The sequence below is a fragment of the Capsella rubella genome, unplaced genomic scaffold (assembly GCF_000375325.1).
Source record: "Capsella rubella cultivar Monte Gargano unplaced genomic scaffold, Caprub1_0 scaffold_6, whole genome shotgun sequence".
Lineage (NCBI taxonomy): Eukaryota > Viridiplantae > Streptophyta > Magnoliopsida > Brassicales > Brassicaceae > Capsella > Capsella rubella.
The window spans coordinates 9437195-9456074 of record NW_006238918.1 but is presented as its reverse complement, the minus strand read 5'-3'; the positions used below and the strand labels follow the sequence as shown (position 1 = coordinate 9456074).

The 18880-nt window shown below is 30.2% G+C and overlaps 2 protein-coding genes and 1 long non-coding RNA gene across 3 annotated transcripts; 2 read left to right on the top strand and 1 right to left on the bottom strand.

Moving 5' to 3' along the window:
• Window positions 1-4468: 4468 nt before the first annotated feature.
• On the top strand, window positions 4469-5305 carry LOC17881961. The gene has a single exon (XM_006289336.1). The coding sequence runs from the start codon at window positions 4469-4471 to the stop codon at window positions 5303-5305; it is 837 nt and encodes a 278-aa protein (XP_006289398.1).
• Window positions 5306-10177: 4872 nt separating this feature from the next.
• LOC111830181 lies at window positions 10178-10731 on the top strand. The gene is made up of 2 exons (XR_002833545.1): window positions 10178-10236; window positions 10322-10731. It is a non-coding gene; the product is annotated as an uncharacterized LOC111830181 (long non-coding RNA).
• A 2572-nt stretch (window positions 10732-13303) lies between these two features.
• On the bottom strand, window positions 13304-16329 carry LOC17884068 (F-box/LRR-repeat protein 3). The gene is made up of 7 exons (XM_006289947.2): window positions 15390-16329; window positions 15138-15263; window positions 14947-15051; window positions 14467-14866; window positions 14245-14374; window positions 13864-14158; window positions 13304-13779 (listed from the first exon to the last, which is right to left on the bottom strand). The coding sequence occupies exons 1-7, from the start codon at window positions 16014-16016 to the stop codon at window positions 13534-13536; spliced, it is 1929 nt and encodes a 642-aa protein (XP_006290009.1). The 5' UTR covers window positions 16017-16329; the 3' UTR covers window positions 13304-13533.
• Window positions 16330-18880: the final 2551 nt, after the last annotated feature.

The window sequence follows — 18880 nt, the reverse complement described above, 5'->3', positions numbered from 1 at the left end:
AAAGAAAAATATAAATTGAACAGCTCCTTTATTTATTTTTTTGGGAAGAGCTGTTTGATGTTTTGAAGCTTACGTAGCCTCTTTAGGATTGAGAATTCTGCATAATTTTGGAAATATTTACAAGAATAGTTTTGTTTATGATTAGATAAAGAGAGTTTCATAGTTTTGGTTTGCTTTGTTTTATGAGGTTTGGCGGGAAGATCGTTTGGCTTAAGAATTAGAGACACATACAGATATGTGGTTTTCTTTTGAGACAAATTTTAAAAAAATACTAACTCGAAAGTATATGATGCATCTTTTAAAATAAGGTAGTGTACTATTTATATTTTCAACTATTTTGTTAATTTATTAATAATTGTATAATTTTCTCTATAATATTGGGTGCACTAAAGTGATTGTATATGGATATATCTTAACATAATTTCAAATATGATTGGGTATAAAAGAAATATTACAAAAAATGTTTTGACTACGTACATATTATATAACCAATTAATTAACCGCATTTTGTTTTGAAATGTTTGTTTCTTCTTTATAAATCAAACTAGAATTTATCCCGTGCATACGCACGGAATTATCTTTTTAATTAAATAATTCATATAAAAATAAATAAAAATATATAGTAAAATTATATTTCTTTTGAATACTTTATAAATAAGGAAATATTCCTAAAATTAAATGTAGTATTATTCTATTTTTATCATAAAATATAAACTGAAGGTCTAAAACTTTTAAGTTTATAATCAACCCAAAATGTTATTTAAGAAATATAAGGCAAAGAAATCTTTTAGTTTAATTTTACAAAAATATATTTTTTACTGCTGCTCTTTTCAACATATCATCAATGTATTTGTATCATTCTCCTGTGTGTTGGTTGAATAAACAAATGTCTGTGATTTTATGTGATATATAAGCATAAGTTTGAATTAATATATTTAAAATATAAAACTATTTTGTTGCAATATTTTAAACAACGATTTAAAACATTTGAACGTATCAGTTTAACCGAGACTACAATGGTTACAAATTATCTAATTAAGTAGTAGAATGCCATTCTTACATATAATTCCATCTACATATTATGCAATTTTCTTGATGAAATGTTTCCTAGGTGAAGTGTTGGGTTCTTTGTCATCTTTTGAAAGTCTTACCATCAAATTTTAAAACCTGCATCAGTTAAAGATCATCATTTGTTAGCCATGGAGGATTTCTTGAAACATAAAAAGGGTACATGAATAAAACAGAGATTTTAGAGGGTAATATGAGAGATAGAAAAAGAAAAACCTTAATATGTTTTATCATGACTCCTTTTGCCTCTCTAATTTAGATTCTGGAAAAAGAACTAAACCTTAATTAGTTTTCTGATCTAAGAAAACATTTGCATGTTAAATATAGGTGTCGTAGTATAGAAGAAGTAGAATAGAGTGACATTTAGAAGAATTGAGTAATATAAAAGTCAAGAAATATGAAATGAATTAGTAGTTTACCTTAGAGAATAAACGTTCAATGCCAACATAAGATTTTTTTTTTTTTATGTGGGCTTGACTGCTTGAGAAGAAATCTTGCGTTTTTTTTTGTGTGGATCAATTGACATGAATCACAGAAATATAAATGATAGAACAGAGGTGGTTATCCGAGATTGCTCCTAAATGGTGATCGTGGAGGTATGAGAAAGGTTGTAAAAATCTGAAATTTAGGAAGTTGTTTAGAACGTGTTTTTTTTTTTTTTGGTTGTTACTAATTTATTTTTGTTTTAGTTTTCCAAATTAATTCTTTTAATTTTATTAATTGCCAAATAACTTGTGATTGAGGGAGAAAAATTAGGGATTAGTTTTTTTTTCATTGATCGTGTGTTTTAGTTTGTTTGAGAATTTTTTTTTTAATTTTTTTTAAAAATAAAATCTGATGTGGCTAAATTTTATTGGACAAGTGACTTGTGCTTTATAGTATAAAGGATTCTATTATTTTATTTAAAAAAAGTCCATAATAATAAGTTATTTGATAACGTCAAAAAAAAAAAATTATTCGACATGAAATAATATAAATATGGATAACATTTTGAAAGTTATTTTGTGATATACCACACTCAAGTTTATACAAAACTTGTTGACGATAGAAATGCAAAAGAGAGGAAACCAAATGAAACCGAATCACACTTAATAAATATTGTTTTTTTTTTTTTTTTTGGTAAAAAGACGGGAGATAGTCTTAATAAATATTGTTGTGTTAGAGAAGAGGAAGTCCAAACTTATTTACAATAGAAAATATTGATGTCTTACAATATTTCTTGAGGTCATTTCCTTTTAATGTATAGTGTGATATATGTTTGGTCTTTTCAATGGTAAGAAATTATTTGCAATGTGAGTTTCATAACTATTTGCAAACCAACAATGGTTAATGTGTCTCATCTAACTTACTATGATGTATATAACCTTTAACCAAATCAAGTTTGAGGATATTGCGCTCATTGCTCGATAATCATCTTTAGTTGAGAATGGATTAATAGTAGCATGTCTCTTGGTTTTCTACGATATTAGGGCATCTTCAACAAGGATATCTTAGAGGTAAGATTAACATAGGAAAGTATCTTATATACTATTTCCACGTTGAGTGATCCTTATTACTGACCATGCACCGAACCAAGTGACTGGAGAAAAACCCAATATGAGCCACACATTTATATAGTTGCATATTCGAGTATGAAGGAAGTAAAATCTTACGTACCAATCATCTATAAGCGATTCTTACATGGATTTTGCAAAATTGTGTATCATATATATATATGAGCGGCCAGGTCGTATGTATAACGGCTAAATAATTTTAATAAGCCTATGGTTCTATCTACAAAGCTATAGTTCAGGCTTTGCTCAATTGGAATATGATGATGGTTTGGCTCCAAGAAGATTTGTTTTAGAGACAATACCAAGTGCGTACCCTCTATACGCAATATTAAGATAAATACGACAATATATGGTTATGTGCAACCTATCATGACTTTTTGGTAGTCTGAAATCTTTCATATGTAAAAATATTTTAGATTTTTGGTTATAGTTTTATAAAATGTGAAGTCATAGTTTCACAAAAGTAACTTAAAAACAATATATTTGGTAAATATAAGCATTGCTAGACATATGAAGATATTATATATAAGAAAATCTTACAAGTATTATTAATAATTAGTAGAAAATAGATTAATGAAGTAAGTAGTAAGGCTCACAAATTACAATATCTAGACATAAAGGTAAGCTTTATTTTCACTTAAAATTAAGGTACTCTTAAGATCTCTCAAATAGTGTTTTTCGATAAATCTCTTCCTAGTAGATACAGATTTACTGATCATTGAAATAATTAATTACTCCACTATATTTTTTTTCATCTTCGTATGTAAGCCTAAGTAGAAATCATTTGGTATTTAAATTACAGACTTACAATCTGGAAAAATATTAAAACTGATTAAAAAATAATAATACATATTATGTGGTAATACGTCAGTAATCATGAATGTATATCTTGGATATTTTCTACCAAATATTTGAGTAGTCTCATTTAAGTAAAAATTGGCACTAAAGGTATTCAAGCTTTATTTTTCTGACTATATATATTTGAAAATAAATTTATAAGGAATAAAATTGTTATTATTTACAGTTCATAGACCATTTTTGTCATTATGTTTCCTTTTTGAGTATTTTTCCCCCAAGAGAAAGAAAAATTAGATTAAGACCAAAAAACTAATTAAAGAAATGAGGAAGAAACAACTCTAGTCAATCACACAAGCTGTCTAAGTTTAATGTTAATGAAACACATTCCAAGTTTAGTATTCCTTAGTAGAATGTAATTTGTTTTTGTATTTGCAATTAGTGAAGAATACATCATCCTTCCATACTAGTGAAAGATGCTAGTTTGACTAGTTGGCTTAGTAATTATTATCTATTATAATTCAATGAATTTAGATATTTTTTAAACACACAAAAATTAAACACGAGATTTTAGATAAAATTTAGTAGTTTATAACGGTTTTTTAAATGAATCTTCGCGGGCTATCTTCGCGCGCTAATTTCTGTAATAAGATAGTTGGACTACAATTGTTAAAAAGTGAGAGTCAAAGATAAGAGTAAGCTACAATTGTTAAAAAATTAACTTCAAATTAATGGATTCAAATTAGAGTTGTATACCAGGTAATACAGCTAAGATATTATTTACATATTTCACACAAAATATCATTTGGTTAGTCAAAAGGAGTACAATCAACATTGTTAAAGAAACAACCACACAACTTTTTGATATGAAGTCTGGTACTTCCTGATTTTAATTAATTTGGCCCCTAGGGAGATATTATACCATAATAGTTCACGAACATTAAGGTTACTTTCTCAATAAATAGCTTCCTCATTTCTCTGAATCTAACACAGACGAGATAAAGATCACTTGTCTCAATCTAAAGTCTAAAGAAAGAATAAAAAGATTTGTAATGGAGAACCAAGCTACGTCTTCTTCAAGCTCCTCCACACCCAAGCCAGAAAAGCTCAAGAGCATTTTGGTGGTCATGGAGGAGTCCAAGGAGAGGGAAACAAGGGACACCAATCTGAAACTTGGTTCTCCTCAAGAGGAGGTTACCTCTGAGAAGAGGATGGAGAACCCTTGTTTTGGATCTGGTCCTGTCCGAAGAGGAAGAGAGATCATGAAGCTTTACCCGTCGAAATCGAACAAGGTCTACGCTTGTCATTTTTGCAAGAAAGGGTTCTCCACCTCTCAAGCCCTTGGTGGTCACCAGAACGCACACAAGCAAGAGAGGGAATGGGACAAGAAGAGGAAGGAGATGGAAGCAGACTTCCCCGGGCTCGCTTTCTTGAACCCTTATCTTGATAAGCCTCACCTTCTCTTAGGTGGGTATTCACAAGATGCTTTATCAAATGAAAACCATCTTGGTATCACTCTTGATCCTTTTAAACGTCTAGTTTACCCATCTTTCAATGGTGGAGTCACTGGAGGAATCGCGGATATGAACATGGCCGTGGTTCCTCGTGTGACTCCTACTCGTTTCTTCCCCGGAAACTCGAGTACCAATGGTTTTGCTTCAATGTTCCCTAATCCTCCCCTACCAAAAAGGCATTGTCCATTGACTTCAAGAAACGTTTTCCCTTTTTCTCCTCCTCAAACCACCAATCTTTCTAGAGATGTGGTTCCTCAAGAGAATGTTTTGAGAGAAAGGGACTTCATCTCGCTGATTGGAAGAAACAATGTTGTGGAGATTGATGATGATGAGCCACAAGAGGAAAATGACATTGATTTGACTCTATCCCTTTGAGTATCTCTTATAGTTCTATGCGTTATTTAGTTTTTTTTTTCATGTTAGTTTGATATATCCACCACAGCTATGTATGGAGTTTGTTTTTATCTTTTTTTAAGTCATAGTATTTCATTTTAAATGTTCATTTCTTTGTATCAAATCTCTTCTTCTATATTCACATGTAATTGTGTTTTAGTTGAGTTTTTTAATATAATTTGTTTCCTGAAATTTTATCTTTCTAATGTGTATTATCTCATGAGTCATGAGTGTTCTACCATTTCTGAATTAAATTGGTGTTTTTAGGAAATAAATAAGTACAATAGTAAAGCCCATTGACTAAGGAACCGGTGTTCTTCACTCATCGATTCAAGAGATTACTTTCCTAACAAAACTAGTCAAATTCTGATTTTACAAATCTTCCATTTAAAGTATGAATGACCAAAGATAACACTCTCAATGATATACAACTATAGAAGCCCAAACTGAAATATGTTGTGTGTTTCTTGGTTAGAGAAACGTGTCCGATGAATTATTGTTAGAATAGATTGTTGTTTATTCCTATTTTCTTTCAAATTTAATTCTATATTACAAATAAAGAGAATGTGAGCCTTAGAAACATGATTATGACTATATGACTTTGTTTTTGAATGAATGTAAAATTATATTCAACCAAAAAAACTTGTTCTTACGATATATGCAACCTTAAATTGAAAAAAGAGTTGATAGTTTGTGCTAAAATCAGAAAAAGGTGGATACGATTAGTATCACGACGCAAACCAAATGCGGAAAGTATCCCCTCGCTGAGAGTTTGTTGAAAACGAGTGAGCATAAGCGCGATTGCGAATGACTCGATCAATGAGCTTAATGAGATTATGACTGTGACTTGTACAATAAGCTATAATCAAATAACCAAATTGACTAATTAAAAAAAATATCAAACAATGTTAGAACTCAAAACTAAATGGTCAAGATTTATTGAATACAATCATAACATTATATTATGCATCCAAAGGTATTGATGGACAAGTCAGAGTTTACTGATGTGAATAACTTGAGCTAAGAGGTATTTGTGAATTTCCATAAAATAGCCTGGACATATATACGCAAGCCTAAACGAGAGGGATGTTTGGGAATAAAGTAAGTTGCTTGAAATTGATATGGCAAATAGTTTGAAAGCAGTAATCACTCTGGGTTACATGGATGAGAGTGAAAAATGGATCTTTTTAGCTTGATGAATATGATTGGGTGTGTTGTGGTGATGGTTTTGGTTCACATGTTTATGTTTTGAGTTTTTGAGTATGGAAGCTTGAAGTAAGTTAGATTTTTTTTGGTGTTTGTATTGTACTAATTGATTAGTTATCTCAGTTAGATAAGCTAATAGTTGTCAGAAACTTTTGACATAGTTCTAACTAAATTTTGTCGTATTTCCAAAATAATGTTACATTATCTGGAATTCGTCAAAATCAAAATCAAAATTTGTCGACTTTTTTTGTTGGAAACTTCTAATGAAACACGCATCTCGGCAAAAGGTACATAATTTTTTTGAAAAATATCGTCGAAAACCCTAAGGGGGATGTATTCAAAGTAGCATTTTAAGAGATTTGAGTTTTATTGAAATTTTGATGATTTTAGGGAACTTCATTTGATTTATGTAAAATCCTTTCAAAATGATTAGTTCAATAACATTGGATTTCATGAGACTTTTTAAAATTCTTGATTGAATAACACATGATTTGTAAATTTTTTACAAATCACTTGAAATTCAACTTTGAATACACCCCCCTAAGTCTTTTCTAAACACTGGAGATATATTTTTTCCTTACTGGTGTTTTGTCGTTTCTAGAGAGAGAAAAATAGTGATCGACTTGTTGGATATCGAAAGAGAAAATGAGAGTTTTGAGAAGGGTTAAGATGGGCATAATGGCTAGTTTTGGTGTTGTTAAAGGGAAAACGAAGAGATCAGTAGTTGTCAGAATTACTGTGAGGTTGTTGTGTGTTAGCAGATGGTCTTCTTCAGCATTTAACATCCAAATCAGAGGTGATTGTATGATCACTGATCTAAGCTTGATGGAGTGTTCTGATGCTTATTTTGATTGTGTAGGTGAATTTGGGATTTGTCTTTGTGGCTGCTTGTGTGTTTTCCTTGTTGTGTTAGGCTTGTTTTCGTGTTTGGTTTGTTTGTGGTTAGCATGACAAGAGGCGATTTAAGGGTTCTGTGAGATGAGTGTTGATCAACACTATGTAGATATCGTACGACACTGGGAGGGGTGTCGATCGACATTAGGTCCGGCTGAGAGTTGACAGTTTCATGTTTGGTTTGCCTGTGTTTTGGTGTTTGTTGAGTATCATTGATTTCTATCTCGTTAGTGTATAACCTAGCAGATGGGGGACCATGTTACTGAATAATTTGTGATAATATTCACACAACTCATTATGCATGGTGCAAGTAAAGATAATGTGTGATAGTTATATCGTGGCGATAAAGAGGAATATGATCTAGGATCTCAAGTTTATATGGTGTTGGTTTATGTTATTTAACTCTTTGCTGATTCGATTAGGAACATGTTAGGATTACGGGTTATCCGAGATTGATTTGTTGGTTTGTTAAATTGTTGGTTTATTGTTAGATTAATATATTGGAAAAATGTCAAAAAAATCCCCAATTTTCAAATTGTAGACGAAAAATATGAACTTTCGAAATGTCATTTAAATCCTAAAGTTTTGTGACTTTCGAATAAAATGGTCAAGTTTCATTGACCTGGCCATTTCGGACATGACGTTAAATTTTTACAAACAAACAATACATATACACATATATATACACATAAATGTATGTATATATGCAATTAATCAAAAATAAAAAGTATTTATTCATTAAATAATAATTTATGATAAGATATAAAATTAAAAGAATATTAAGTTCAATAATTAACTTTCTCTCCCCACTAGGCGATCAATAAGGAGACATCAAAACCGTCATCACCGCTTTTAGGCCCCGGCTTTTGCCGGTGGCTCTGTATATTTTTTAATTTCAGTTTCATATTATTATTCTACAATAATCTACGATGGGTGTTGTTCTTTTGAGAGAGATTTTAAACCGATCTATTCTCTTTCTTTTGTTGGTGACGGAATTTGCGATCGAACTTTCATCGGAGACCATCATTTATCATCTTCTGTTTTTGTCAATGCAGTTTCTGAAGCCAAAAAGGAATAATATACATCTATCTAAGCAATTAGTTTTTGGAGTCTCGGTTGGGATCTCCTTTGTTGATAAGTGGGAACGATTCCGTTTCCGGCAGTTTCCTCCGATTATGGAGGCGTTTCATTCATGGTTTGTCATCGGATTGTGTCTATGCATTGATTCTACTCATGACAAATTTGCTATTTCCGTGAAGGATTTTTTGTTCCTTTATGATGCCTGATATCAAAGATTCCAAACAGTGGAATTGTTTGATACTCGATCCCGAAGAGTTATATGGTGTGTTGATCAACGAATATGGGATCCGGGTATAGCATACTTATGGGGAATCAATGGTTTGGTGCAAGAGAAGATATTGAGTAGCATCATTAGCATTAGACGATTATGGAGTTTCATCCAAGAGATGATAGCCAAGAACGACGATTTCATAAATTTGGGATTGATTCTGGAGAAGGAAAGAAATGGGTTTATCAACCTGTTGGCGAGTAAGGCTTCGGTATCCAAAGCATCGTGGAAATTCGCTTCTTCATCGTTCTTTCTAATATGTGGTTATAAATGCATAGATGTACCTTTGTATTTGTTTTCTATTGATGTATTACCATTGTATCAACTCATGTATTCGATTTGAAATCAATGAATGAATCGGTTTTAAAAAAAAAAAAAGAATATTAAGTTCAATAATTACGATTAAATACAATAATGATTATTAAATATAAAACTAAAAAAATATTAAATACAATAATTATTATTTAAAATAACAAAACTAAGACAAATATGAAATACAAAAAAAAATTATGAAACAAAGCAATGAGTGATATTTTACGACTAATATATCAAAAACTAAGAGAGATTACATTTATTAGATAACAAAATATAAACAGTATGTCATTATTGTGAATGTTTAACGTCATGCCCGAAATAGCCAAGCCAATGAAACTTGACCATTTTATCCGAAAATCAAACAAAACTTTAAAAACTTTAGGACCATTTTGTTTGTTGATGTTGGTAATTAATTAGTATGCAGTTCTTAATTTTAAAAGAGAAAATGGGTCGGATTGTTTCAATATTTGAATTATTGGTTTTTTGGAAGATTGAATTTTAATGTCTAAGAACAAACAACTTTTTCTCAACTAATAAATGATTTTGGGTTACTAATATTTTCCCAAGGCACAGGAACTTTAAATCTAAGATTTTGTCCTATCTTCACTAAAATAAACAACATAAATGTATCATTATTAATTTGTATTTTCTTTTAACAACTATCATTATTAATTTATGTGACTGACTCATTTATAACATGTAATCAATAATAATTGAGTATTATGACTCATATAAATCAATAACTGAGTAATAATTAGCTGTACATTTAATATTACCAAACATTATAAAATTAATACTAGCACATAAAATATCATTTTAAGGAAGAGAGTTAATATTCAGCCTTATTTTTTTCTATATAATTTCATAATAACTTTTGCCAGTTTCACGAAATTAATTTGATTGTTAAACCCCAAAGATATTATACCAAAAATGCTAAGCTTAATTAAGACCGCTTATTTCTTGAGACTAACAAATAGGAGATAGTCTTTCTCTCATCAAATGTGTTATTGTCTGAAAAAAACCTTTATAAAAGCAATCTATATTGAGTTATTTTCTCACAAACATATTTTCTCACAATATAGAGTTTAAGGCAATGGAGAAGGAGCATTCTAGCCTCTTCCACCTTGATCGATGCCCTGGATTTTCACAAGTTGGTCGATCTTTGAATAACTTGTCTTTCAATAACGTTCATACTACTAATGGTTGTTTCTTTGATGTTTCTCTACCCAAACCAGATGTGGAACCATTTAAGAACGTTCGTTACAGTTCTAAACATGGTTGTTTGACCATGAGTTTTGATTCCCCTCCTCCATCATGTCATTCAACCTCATTTTTACGTGATTTATCACTAAATCTTGTTCGTGGCAATGCTGCTCATATCCCGGAGTTGTATACTAGGAATCTCATTTCAACCATTGGAAGTCGTGACCACTACTCATCGGTAAATCTTACTTCAAAACTGGGAGAAAACAGTTCAATTATGAATGATACTAGAGACTGGGGACTTGATTTATCTCTTCACATGTAATCCTATTTATTATTAATAATATTTGCGTTTTTCGATTTAATTCGTAATACAATGTATTTCTTTTCCTTTGTGATATTATTTATGTTAAAAAAGAGATTTTCTTGTTTCATTTAAAGTGTTTAAGTTCCACTTCACATTTATATATCCCTCTTTATTAATAATACGAATCAACCTCTATAAATTAACACTTCGGTAAATCAGTACATTCTTACGGGATTATTTGGAGAAATAAATATTCCGATAAATCAATAACTTTACAAATTAATAAAATATAATAATTCCAACCTTATCAATTTATAGAGCTTTTACTCTATATATACATATTTTCTGATACAGATTATATCATTTTAAAAAAAATTATTACAATGTTATAAATGTTATACTATTAATATTCATGAAGGATTAGCCTAGTATATGTGTTTTTCCACGTGTATTAAATATCATCAAATACTACATATTTAATCTATTCTAAAATGTTAGTAGATATTAATAGTTTCCTAATACTATTGAGAAATTTCAGATTATGTATTTTTATAAAAATAGTCGTCAGATTTGGGACGTTTCCTTGTACTACCATTTATTGTAATTGTAATAACTAAGTCTTTAATAAAAATGGAGAGCTCAGTTAAAGTTATAATAAATTATATAATAAAAATTATTATTTTTATTGTTAAGTTTTGAAAGTGGGAACCAAAAATTGTATTATATAATTTTAGAAACATATATTAATAATTAAATATCATTTTTAGTACAATATTAATGTTTCATTTTTATCATTCATGCCATTAAAGAACTCTAAATTATATATATTTTTAATAAAGATATCATTTATGGATATATATATATATATATATATATATATATATATATATATATATATACATATTGTTTTCCATTGTATGTACATATATACATATATTGTTAATGAATACAAATAAAATTATCACTGTACACATAAAATTTTCTAAACTAAATGAATAATGGCGACAAAAAAAATAAATGAATTATATAATTAAATTTATTAACATTCATCTAACAATAATAATTAAGAGTCAAGAGAGAAAAGATAGTCAATTTTTTATATACTTTATAACTTAAAAACATGACTAGTATTATATTATCCTAATAAAAATATTTCTTGAAAAAAATAGGCAAATCAAATGTTCCATTAAATATATTTGTTTTTGAAAAATATAAAAAGAACTATTTAATCATTTTCTGTTGTGTATTTTTTAATATAGGATAATGTATATGGAACATGATAGAAACAAACAATAGTAAATCTTATTTACGACTTACGACATAAGAATTATTATTATTAGACTTTCTTGGATTCAAATAATTTTAGAACAAAAACATCATATGTTTATATTGTATCAATTAACTTACACCAACTAAAAAGAATATTACACATAAAAGTGTAGATTGTATAGATTATTTTAGAGATACCATTATTTACAATCATGATTAATTAATATTTAACCTAAACATGAATGTGTTGTTATAAATCCAATTGTATATAGTAGATTAATAGTTGAATGGTGCTCTCAACAGCTTGACACATCACTATGCCTTATTAATTATTTATTTATTTTAGTTAGAAAAAATCATGTATTTGTTATTACTTATCTAAGTAATTGATATATGACATTAATTGCATATATAAACATAAAATCAATAAAACTATAGTTCAATATTAACTTTTCTTTGAATATAAACATTAAATAATATGCTAATAGAATATGTTTCATCTTTTCAAATATTATATATATATATATATATATATGTACGATTAGCTACAATGAATTTGATTTAAATTTATCGTTTATTTAAGACAAATATAATACATTTAAAGGTAACACTTTTTGTAATTAATATAAAATAATCATTTAGTTATCAATTAATAAGAAAAAAAAACTTTGGGATAAACTGCTTAGCCAAAACTTAGAAATTCATTAAAATGATTAAAAGACACTAAAAGTATTATCTCATCAACCTAATTCAGTTTATGTAACTTATAAGAAAACTACGGATGTAAAAACCCACACTTATGAGTGGATATTAAAAGAAAAAACACTCATTTTTCATACCACTTTCCAAAAATACTCCTTCTCTAAAGCCTTATAAAAAATACGTCTAAAAATATGAGATTTACTTAAATATGCATGTAACCTTACGAAATCATACACAAACTAAATTTATTTGTGCTTAGAACCTTATATGTACATTAAAATACCTTACAAATACTTTATATAAATATCTTGCAAACTTTATAAATACCGTATAAAACCTTATATAATCTTATAAATACAAAACCTTGTAAATACTTGGATAGGTTTTGAGTAGTAGTTACAATTCATAAATAACTTATAAACTTTATAAATTTTTCAGATTTAAGGAGGGACATCTATACTAGTATTTTTTGCAGTATAAATATAAACTATATCCTCAACTTCAAACTTATTTACATTGATTAGCCACTGAATTCAATTCTCAAACATCTAAAAAATTGATTTTTTAATACTACGAAAATAATAAAATATCATTAATCCGATAATTCAATACAGTTCAAATCCTCAGTTATTATTTTTTAACATCAATATCAAACTTGTCGAATCAACTTGATTTAATTAAGATTGGTATCATACAATCTTAATAATTATTATTAAATAAACTCTAATAAAATAAATAAATTCTAAAAAATGTAAAATTAAAAATGAGCTTTGTTTTCATCAATTTGTTATACTAAACTCTTGCCACTTTGACAGTGGGCAAAAACTTTTTAAGACACCATCAACTTAAAGCTCAAACCAAACATCCACACTAACGTTTTACTTATTTTAACGTTGAGTTTATAAACACCTAAAACGTATATAACAGTCTAAGCAAAGCAAGAAACATATATCTTTCTTTACATCTTCAGTCCCATCTAATGCGGCAACCACGAGCATGAAGCATCTCTAGCAATTCCGATGAGAGCAAGAACCTGAGAGGTGCGAGTAGTTTAAGCTTCTTGAGCCTATTGCAACAGGCTCTTAGCGCAAACTCAAACCCTTCTACAGTCACGCGGTTTAGATGAACTAAGTCAACGTCTTGAACCCGACTCAGATTGCTCATCAACATGCATAAAGCCGTGTCAGACACCGAGCAATTGCATAAGTTTATCTGCCAAACAAAACACACAACACAAAGAATCAAATATGTTGCTAACTGATGCTTCTCTGTATAAAAGTGTTTGTTTTTTTTTACCTGTCGTAGGTTTCTTGAGAAGTAAGCTAATGCCCAGAAACCCGAATCATCGATATTCTCGCAGAGTTTCAGGTCCAGGTAACCCAATTTCTTGCAGCCGCACGCTATTGCAGCTAAACCAACACCGGTTATATTCTTTAGCCCTCGGAGTTCAAGGTGACTTAAATGTTCTAGCTGGCGGATTTGTTCAACCCCAAAGTCAGTTAGTTCACTGCAGTAGGATAGAATGAGTCTGTTCAAGCTCTTGCAACCTCGAGATAAAGCTGCTAAACCATCATCTCCAAAACCGGCACAGCTGCACTCAAAAAAACAGAATCGATTAGAAAAAGAACCATGTCTTAAACATTTTCGATCAAGAATCTACCAAGAAAAGAACTTTACCGGTATAGATCAAGTTCTAGAAGCTTTGAACATTTGGAACCAATATGAAAAATCCCTTTGTCTGAGATATTTGTGCAGAGGCCAAGTTTCAATCTTTCAAGATTTGAACACTTTGAAATATATTCTAGCCCTGCGGTAAAATTTCCCAAAAACCATAAGATTACCAAAGCTGATAAGATCTAAACACACAAACGAGTTGAGTTCATATATATCTGCTTTTACCTCTGTCATTTACGCCACAACAGTCAGTAAGGTCGAGTTCTTGAAGAAGCTTGGAGTAACATCCGAGCGATTGAAGACCTTTTTCGGTAATCAAATGACAAGACTCTAACTTCAAAGTTTCCAGAGTCCTGCAAGTCTGAGCTAAAGCAGAGATGGCTACATCTGTTACAAACCCGCAGCATGCTAGATTTACGGTTTTCAGGTTCAAACAGTTGCGTGCAAGTGCCATCATCCCAATATCCGTTACATCAACACATCTGCTCATTCCAATCTCCATTAAAGATCTACAACTAGAGCTTAATGTTACAAGAGAAGAATCAGAAACACGAGCTCCATCGATCCATATAGCCTTCAAACGCTTTAAACCTTTGATGTACCCTAGGAAGCTACCAGAGACTTCCTGTGAAGTGAATCACAAATATTAAAGAGTGCATTTTCCAAGTAAACTAGACTAATTCAAGGACTCAATCGCAAACTTACTGATACACAGTGACTGGCTTTAAGGACTTGAATATCAGGATGGCCTCTGACTATACAAATCAAGCTAGATAAACTCACACGCTCACACCTCGTGACATCAATCTCCTGTTTATAACACTTGAAACTTTATTAAAAGATACGAATAAATGAATTGATCAAAAGCTTTGTGTTATGAAGACAAAGTAACACACCTGTAATGAAGGAGAACCATTCTCTAGAATCCGTAACCCAACATCATCTATCAAAGGACAACTTACCATATCTAAAACCTCAAGCTTTGGCAACAAAGCTATAGACCGGATCGAATCATTCGTTACCTGAATCAAAATTCACAAACAAAACTATACATATCAGCCAATCTCACTTTGTTCACTACAAAGATCGAAACTTTGAATCCAATCTCCATCAAATTCAAACAAAGTTTTGAAATTTATGCCATTTACCTTAAGATAAGAGACGTCAAGAGATTTCAATCCTTTGCAAATCTTACAGAGAAGATCAATCCCAAGATCAGAGATCTCCATACACCATTTCAAACTAATCTTATTGAGATTACTACATCCAACAACGATCCTCGCTAAACCAACGTCGCTTAAACTCAAACACTTATCCATCTTCAGCTCCCTAAGCCCCTTAGCAGACGAGAGCGCCGCCGCTTCCCTATCTCCAAATCCCCAACAGTGAGACACGTCGACGCGCTCAAGAGCGTGACACATACGCGCTAAAGTCTCAAGTCCCCTGGCTCGAACCGCGGTTGAACGGCTCAGGTTCAGTGACTTAATACGTAGCGTTGAAACGGTGCCGTCCATTGCTAAACGTAAAACGACGTCGTCGTCGAGTTTAGGACAGACGGAGAGGTCGAGGGAAGAGAGGTTTGGGTATTTGAGGAGAAGCGCCGGGAGAAACTCGACTCGGAGGATACGGATCGTTGTACGAGTCAACGAGTCGACTCGGAGAAACTCTTTGCTGATTAAACGCCATGTTTTCCGACACGGTGGGTCTAAACACTCGTAGACACGAACCAGAAGATCTTCAGACAAAACGGATAAAATTGATGTAGACATCGACATTTAAATGTTTGCAACAGAAACAAAACAAAAAAAAAGAAACTTTTTATTTAGAGGGAAAATTAAAAAATGGGTTTGATCTATAATTCAGAAAGTTTAAAGCTTTTTGGTTGTGTTGTGTTTTAAGTCGGGATGAAGAGGAACACAGCTCGGAGATAGAGTAAAGAATGGTGAACCGGTTTTTCAAGAATCCGAATTCGGTTAACGGTTATCAAATTCGGGTTCATTACTCTGAGATCAGTCACACACCTTTCGGAATTTTTTTTCCGGTGAGGAAAGTTTCAATTTTTCTCACTTTTCTTTTTTTTCTCTTTCGAGGTTTCAATATAAAAGAGAAGAAGAAACAACGAAGAAGATGACGTAAGAAGCTGAAATGACAAAAACACCCCTGGAGTACGGAGAAACTCAACTGTTAAATGATCTGTTAACACCTGGTTAGTTATCCACGTGGCGATATATGATTGGTTATTAATGGAGGATGTATCGTAAGATCTGTAGCAGATGATTAGTTTCGTACCAGTTTGCGGGTCCTACATAACGTGCATCGACCGTACCTATCTGTTTGACTCCAAAAAACTATATGATAAAAATTCCGATAGTATTATTATTATTATTTTTTAAAATCAAATCTGAACATATTATTTAAAAATGAAATGAAGAGAAAAAATAAATAGCATATTCGATTGTCTGACGTGGATAGTACGCGAGATCGTCGTGTCAGATCGATCGTAGGGTTTTTACGATCTGGAACCTTTATACAAAATTGCTAATTTTATTTAAAAACGATGACGTGCAAATGCAATTATAGTTAATTAGTTAGGTAAGTATACTTTAAAGTTTAAACACATTAAAACAATAGAATCATTAAACTCTAATTTGAGTGTTTATTCCAAAGTTGTGCAAACGTCATGTATATATATATCATAGACCACGCCGCTTTGCGTTGGGACTTTCGCTGGATATATATATATTTATCATAATTCATAAGAATAAGATAAGGGTATGTATATATATTTGCATGCAAATATGTTGTTGATAAGTTCTTATAGAAGTAGACAAATTAAGTAGTGAATACTTTTTTTTCCAAGCTCTAAATTAATGCGTACATATTGAGATTTGTAGGTGTACTTGGTGTACGGGTGTTTAAGAAGTTGACAATTTTTTTTTATTTTTAGATAGACAAAGACATTGCATACGTGACCATATTGTATATCTCTGAATTTTCTCAATGGATAAATTGAAATAAGGATTATACGTTTTATAGAATACGTTAGCGTGACTAAAATTTGGTGGAGATCAAATAATGCCTACCCTAGAAAAAATTATGGATCTTGCATATAGACTTTATGGAGGCGTTGTAGAAACTTTTTGACGTGTTTATATATATATATGAATAATCACATGTATTTAGAGAGAGTTTTTTTCAAAAAAAAAATGTATTTAGAGAGATATTATTGGTTTTGATGTGTGTGTGTGAATATTGGAAATCTTAATCAGATTAATGTGTGCTTTAACAGTTGGTAGAACTAAATATGAGTTTTATTTTTATCTGATTAGCATATAAAAAACTCATATTTGTTCCACCACCTGTCAATACAAACTTAATCTAAATATAAGATTTGATTAGTTTGGAACTTTTATATAATTTTCACATTTATATATTTTTTTATCAATGTTAAATATAAAATTATAGGCTGCCCACTTAATATTAACAAATATTTAGATTCTCAGTATGAATCTCTTAGTTTATAATTTCATTCATAATTGGTGAAATGGCTGAGACTGTTTCAATAATTAGTAGCTGCTTACTGGAATTCCAATTATTGGATGGATTAAATGCATGACACCAGAAATTAATAAATATATATATATATATATATATATATATATATATATATAAGCTAATTAAGCTAACGAAAGATCAAAATGTAGTTAGGTTGAAATGTGACATTTTGATTTTTTTTTTCGTTGATTTAATTAGCTTTCTAAAGTTTTAAATATAGTTCAAATATGAAGATTTATATACACTACCACCACTTTATACGTTTTGTTTTCCTAATTTACCACCAAAATCCTAAAATTCCAAAATACCACAGAAATCTTGCTATGAGGTTTATTAGACGGAATTTTCTAAAATGAGTTCGTAAATGTAATTAGGAATCATTTTATGTGGTAGTTTGAGGAATTTTAAAGTTTAGATAAATATATAAAAAAAATTAAAGCAAAACAAAAAAAAAAGTGTAATTAACCATCTTTGAAATTATGAATCTCACAATTATTTTCAGTTAATGTTAATAACAATACTGCCTATCTTTTTTTTATTATTATAACCTCGAATTAATGTGGATCTAAAGGACAAATAATGGATTATTTTAATTAAATAAATGAATTAAACTTTATTTTTTTGGCCAAACCTAATAAAACGTTTTGCTAGTTAATTAAGTTAAGTTGATGACAAAAAAAAAAAAGTTAAGTCTCTCATGGAAAACATATGTAAACTGTAGGTGCCCTAATGTAAAAAATTAGAAAAATAAATCTCATAATATATATATATATATATATATATATATATAGATTTATGAAATTAGCCAAAAACAATTATAAGCTTAATGAGTAATGAGGAGTTTGACCCCTTAAAAAAAAAGAACTAAGATTAAACTATAGCACTGTGGTTAATGTGGATCAGTCCACATTACCTTTTTTTTTTTTTTTGGATATGAATGCCAAATATTTAAATGATGTATACATATACTATTACTATAGAGAATAAATAAAAAATGCAATAATAAAATGTAGATAGGTGGGTGTGTGATAGAACCTGACCAGAATAAGATCTACCCGACTTGAGCCTAAATCAAAAGGATGAC